General features: G+C 36.9%; 1 protein-coding gene across 2 annotated transcripts; it reads left to right on the forward strand.

Annotated features, from left to right (window-relative positions):
- The first annotated feature begins 1,103 nt into the window (after positions 1-1,103).
- On the forward strand, positions 1,104-4,923 carry LOC129443130 (tripartite motif-containing protein 16). 2 transcript variants are annotated; one of them, XM_073864438.1, is made up of 6 exons: positions 1,104-1,955; positions 2,071-2,166; positions 2,376-2,609; positions 2,742-2,901; positions 3,426-3,464; positions 3,998-4,923. In XM_073864438.1, the coding sequence occupies exons 1-6, from the start codon at positions 1,365-1,367 to the stop codon at positions 4,519-4,521; spliced, it is 1,644 nt and encodes a 547-aa protein (XP_073720539.1). In that variant the 5' UTR covers positions 1,104-1,364; the 3' UTR covers positions 4,522-4,923. The 2 variants fall into 2 exon arrangements, with proteins under 2 accessions (XP_073720539.1, XP_073720540.1); XM_073864439.1 differs by lacking the exon at positions 3,426-3,464 and having other exon boundaries at positions 1,106-1,955.
- The last annotated feature ends 1,011 nt before the right edge of the window (positions 4,924-5,934 follow it).

Raw genomic sequence — 5,934 nt, forward strand, 5'->3', positions numbered from 1 at the left:
GGATCGAAAAAAAAAAAACGCTGGTCCGGAGTTCGCGCGCCCGTAGCGTCCGCTGCGTTCGTCCGCCGGATTCGCGGCCGGTCTCGTTCGAAAGGTCTTTCCCGGGGCTTTTCGGCGACGCCGGCCCCGAGTCAGTGCGACCCCGGAGACCGGAGATACTTTTTTGGAGCGTTCGCGTTTCCAGCAGTTGGTCAACCTCAATCGACTTAGGTTTTGGAGCGTTCGCGTTTGCAGCAGTTGGTCAACCTCAATCGACTTAGGTTTTGGAGCGTTCGAGTTTCCAGCAGTTGGTCAACCTCAATCGACTTAGGTTTTGGAGTGTTCGCGTTTCCAGCAGTTGGTCAACCTCAATCGACTTAGGCTCTTGAGCTTTCACTTCTCCAGCAGTTGGTCAACCCCATCGACTTAGGTTCTGGGGTGTTCGCTTCTCCTGCCATAGACTTAGGTTCTAGAGCTTTCGCCTCTCCGACAGTTGGTCAACCCCAATCAACTTAGGCTCTGGAGCTTTCACTTCTCCAGCAGTTGGTCAACCCCATCGACTTAAATTCTGGGGCGTTCGCTTCTCCTGCCATCAACTTAGGTTCTGGAGCTTTCGCCTCTCCGACAGTTGGTCAACCCCGATCGACTTAGCTATATACCCGATGGCACCTGTTCGCCCTACCATCCTCCGCTGCACCTTTAAATGGGTTTAAAAGGTTTTAGTGTTTTATTATCTATTTCTGATGATAGGACTGATGTATTTTATCATAGACTAACTGAGGGGTATAGCAGTTGAGTATTCATATTGTCTTTTATTTCAAGCTTTTATTGTGTAACAATGTTTGTTTTATTATTTTATTATTATTATTATTATTATTATTATTCTTTTAAGTAAAGCACTTTGCTCAACTTCTGTTGTATTAATGATGTGCTTTATAAATCAATTGAACATTAATGCATTCATTTAAAAATGTGTATAATCAATTATCTGTAGTTTAAACTTCTATTTACTTTTTTCCCATCCAAATGTGAATTGTATGTGTAAATATCTCACTACTAGAGGACAAATACTCGCACTGGCTTGGATGTTGAATCAGTTTAATGACACACATCAGAGAAATTTGATCTGTTATTCTCTTATTTCACCACAAAATTCAAATCATATTAATTCATTTATGACAGAGCATTTCCACAAAGGTTAATCTACTCGAGACTGTGACTTTCTGTATGAGACTGACATCTAGTGGACTTGTTTATTATATGACTGACACACCTGTTTGCACACGTTTCATAAACACAACCAGGAAATACTTTGAGTTCAGAGCAATTGAAACTGTTGGGCTGTTGTTTGTTTAGTTTTATTGTTTGTAAGTAAATTCTTTCAAATGGCAGAATCCAATATTTCAATGATTCAGGATCAGTTCATCTGTTCAATCTGTCTGGATCTACTGAAGGATCCAGTGACCATTCCCTGTGGACACAGTTACTGTATGAGCTGTATTACAGACTGCTGGGATCAAGATGATCAGAAGAGAAACTACAGCTGCCCTCAATGCAGACAGACCTTCAATACAAGACCTGATTTAAATAAAAATGTGGTGTTTGCTCAGATGGTGGAGATACAGAAGAAGACAAAACTCCAGACTGATCAACCTTCTATCAGTTATGCTGAAGCTGGAGATGTGAAGTGTGACGTCTGTACTGAGAGAAAACACAAAGCTGTCAAGTCCTGTCTGGTGTGTCTGAACTCTTACTGTCAAAATCATCTTGAACAACATGAGAAATTCTTCAAAGGCAAGAGACACAACCTGATAGACGCCACTGGACGACTTCAGCAGATGATCTGCCCTCAACATGAGAAACTTTTAGAGATTTACTGTAAAACTGATCAGATCTGTATATGTCTTCTGTGTATTGTGGGAAAGCACAAAAATCACAACACTATACCAGCTAAAGAAGAGAGGACTGAGAAACAGGTAAGAGATGAAAACACTGAGTGATGTGTTAATGTGATCAGATCTGAGTTTTACTGGTAAACAATCACTGTAATGTACATTTTGTCTGTTTAATTATTATTTCCACATTCAACAGAAAGAACTGAAGGAGACACAGAGAAAATACCAGCAGAGAACCCAGGAGAGTCAGAAGAAGCTTCAGGAGCTGAGAGATGCTGTGGAGACTCATAAGGTGAGTTTTGATCAGAAGAACAACTGCTGTCTGCTGTTTCAGATCTGTTTCAGACTCAGTTAAGACTCTCATCCAATCAGTCAGTGAGGAGTTCAGTGCTGGATGACTTTCACTGAAGTTCACTGTGTGTAACAGACTGTGTGATGTACCAGTAAGAGCTGAGTGAATGCTGCTGATTCTAATGCTCCTCTCTCTGTGTGTCCTAACAGCGCTCTGCACAGACAGCAGTGGACGACACTGAGAGGATCTTTACTCAACTGATCCGATCCATTGAGAGAAGACGATCTGAGGTGACACAGCTGATCAGAGATCAGGAAAAGACTGCAGTGAGTGAAGCTGAAGGACTCTTGAAGAGACTGGAGCAGGAGATTGATGATCTGAGGAGGAGAGACGCTGAGCTGGAGCAGCTTTCACACACAGATGATCACATCTATTTCCTCCAGGTAACAAAATCTGAAAAACACAACAGTGATCTTTAGTAAGTGAAGAGCATGTTTTACTGAGATTATATTTTCTATGAAATGTTTCAGTGTCATCAGTTTATGTTTGTGTGGTTTGTCTTTGTGTTTGTGTAGAGTTTTCAGTCTCTCTCTGTTCCTCCTGGATCTTCAGACTCACTCAGCATCACTGTCAGCTCTCTCATCTCTTTTGATGATGTTGGAAAATCTGTGTCTCATCTGAGAGAGAAACTGGAGGATTTCTGTATAGAAGAGATAGACAAGATATTTGATAAAGGTAAATCACTTATTTCTCTCATATCATGTAAAAATATTTTTTTACACTGTAAAAAAAATCCGTAGAAATTGCAGCTGGGTTGCTGTTAATTTACTGTAGATTTAAATTTATGTTTTTAACTGGCAACATTTTGTTCAAAGTTAAATGAACATTAAACATTTACAAGTCTTTGTTTTTATAGAGTAAAACTAAAAAAAACAGCATCAAGCAAAGCATTCTGTTAAACAAAATCTGAAGCAAAAAACAGAAAAAGTTTGATGATGATTTCTGGTTCCCAGAATGCTTTGCATGAGGCTGTTATTGTATAGTTTTATTCTGTAAAGATTAATACTTGTTAATATTTAAAATTTATTTAACTTTGAACAAATTCTTGCCAGTAAATAACATAAATGTAAATCTACGGTAAATTACCGGCAACCCAGCTGCAATAACATTTTAATTTCTACGGATTTTTTTTACAGTGTATTTTGTAGAAATCGAGAGAATATCGCTCGCTGTTTCTGAATGAATATTTTTCCACATAGTTATTTCTGAACCTGAGACCAGGGAGCAGTTCCTAAAATGTGAGTCTAAATAAACAACAAATAAACACACTGATGTTGATAAAGACATGAACAGTGATAATCTGCATTTCAGTCATTTTAAACTCCTCTATAATGATACTCATGAATCAAACTGAATGTGCAGAATAAACAGAAAATAAATAACTGTGCTCACTTACAATGAAACATAAATGTGAGATCAAACAGCAGTTCATAAATCAAGTTTCTTATTTGATATTCAAATTTCATTAGCCATTAAGTTTTTCTATAAACAAAAATTCTTAACACTTAAATTTAATGATAACAAAATATATTTTAAACTGTACAACTACGGAACAGAGAGACTTTAACAATGTTCACACATTCACAATCCTTTTACACACACAGGATTAATATAACAGTAAAACAATCAGATTAGATTCTGTCTATACTGTAAATGATCTCTATTCAGTCTTCAAAAACTAAAATAAATAAGACTTTTTAATAAGTTTCATTTTAATTATTGAAATGTACAATTTTACATTCAAATGATGTTTTTGATTTGTCTCCATCAGATTATCATCACTTCACTGCAAATCCAAACACAGGATATAAATATCTCTGTCTGTCTGAGGGGAACAGAGTGATTACTTACACTGACACAGTCCAGCCGTATCCTGATCATCCAGACAGATTTGTTGTTTTTCCTCAGGTGTTGTGTAGTGAGAGTGTGAGTGGACGCTGTTACTTGGAGATTGAGTGGAGTGGTTCAGTGTTTATATCAGTGTCATATAAGAGCATCAAGAGGAAGGGAGTGGGTAACGAGTGTTTGTTTGGACGTAATGATCAGTCCTGGAGTTTGTGCTGCTATGACTCCAGTTGTTTATTTAAGCACAATAACATTGAGACTAAACTCCCTGTAGTGTCCAGATCTTCTAGAATAGGAGTTTATGTGGATCACAGTGCAGGATCTCTGTCCTTCTACAGCGTCTCTGACACAATGACCCTCATCCACAGAGTCAACACCACATTCACTCAACCTCTCTATCCTGGGTTTAATGTTTGTCCTGGATTAGTGAAAATGTGTAATATAATATAGATGATACAGAGAGTCTTTAAATGATTTTGTCATATTAGAAGTCTGAACATGATGAATCAACAACAAAGTCTTTCATTTTCTAATTTTGTCATATTAAAAGTCTGAACATGATGAATCAACAAATAAGTCTTTCATTTTCTAATCAGCAATTTTAATTGTAGTTCTAAACGTAGTTTCGAGAGGAGCCTAAACATTCAGGTCTGTCAATCATCATTATAGGAGTATATAAGGCAGCCTTCTGGCCTCCGGGTCCAGCTGCAGTTTTTCCGGCATCCCTCCTCCTCCCCATCTTTTCCTTCACTGCTCTCTTTCTTCCTCTGTGCATTTCTGTTGCAAGGAGGGGTTGAACTTGGGGCTCGAGCCCCGGCCTCAGGTTCGCTCTCTCTGAAAGTTCAGAGCTCAGCTGTAGAGCTCCCTTCGAGGACAGCAAGCCAAGTTTGTTTACCATTAATCATTAAGATCTGAATGCGCAGGCGAACTATTGAAATAACTGATTGTAATCTTATATTGGTAACACTTTACAATAAGGTTCATTAGTTAACATTAGTTAATGTGTTAACTAACTTAAACAAAATATGAGCAATAGATTTGTTACAGTATTTATTCATCTTTGTTAATGTTAGTTAATAAAAATGTAAGCTTTAATTGTTTGTTCATTTTAGTTCAGAGTGCATTAACTAATGTTAACAAGATTTTAATAAAGTATTAGTAACTGTTGAAATTAACATTAACAAAGATTAATAAATGCTGTATAAGTGCAGTTCATTCTCAGTTCATGTTAACTAATGTAGCTAACTAATGTTAACTAATGAACCTTATTGTAAATTGTAAGTGTTACCCTTATAATTACATTTTGTCCTGTCAAACAGAGGTAGCTGCAGTAGTTATTCACAGTTAATATTATTCATCTACAGTCATGTATTCTTTTATGTGTACAAACCACTATAAATAAAATGTTATACAAGGAACTAAAGTGTATGGGTCTGAATTAGAAATGAATCTCAATTCACTTCGTTTTAAGACAAACATTTAATTTTGACATTTAGTTTGACATTAGTTTAATCCAAAATTTACAATGCAAAATATACAACAGTGGATTTATAGTAAACATTTCTAACAATATGTTTTAAGAACATCACTAAAGTTAATTAATGTCTGAATTGCACATTACTTAAATAAAATGTCATAGTACAATAAAACCATTAAAGGGGACATACCATGAAAATCTGACTTTTAGACCGAATAATGAGGTCTATGATGACGCGATCATAGCAACCAGCGCAGGGTGAGAGGCGCGCAAATGCAGCAAACATGTTGGTGATGCGAAAAGATACAGAACAACAAGTTTTCCTTTTATAGTTTAACCAGCTTGTAAAACCTTTAACTGTATCATCAACACAAGGAAGACACAGT

Source organism: Misgurnus anguillicaudatus, unplaced genomic scaffold, assembly GCF_027580225.2.
Source record: "Misgurnus anguillicaudatus unplaced genomic scaffold, ASM2758022v2 HiC_scaffold_26, whole genome shotgun sequence".
In the NCBI taxonomy this organism is placed as follows: Eukaryota; Metazoa; Chordata; class Actinopteri; order Cypriniformes; family Cobitidae; genus Misgurnus; species Misgurnus anguillicaudatus.

What these genes read in the sequence shown, in the direction of transcription:
- LOC129443130 (XM_073864438.1), top strand. Translation starts at nt 1,365, where the DNA reads ATGGCAGAATCCAATATTTCAATGATTCAGGATCAGTTCATCTGTTCA. An exon ending in ATGCTGTGGAGACTCATAAG is followed by an intron (nt 2,167 to 2,375) that starts GTGAGTTTTGAT and finishes GTGTCCTAACAG; the next exon opens with CGCTCTGCACAGACAGCAGT. An exon ending in CAGGGAGCAGTTCCTAAAAT is followed by an intron (nt 3,465 to 3,997) that starts GTGAGTCTAAAT and finishes TGTCTCCATCAG; the next exon opens with ATTATCATCACTTCACTGCA.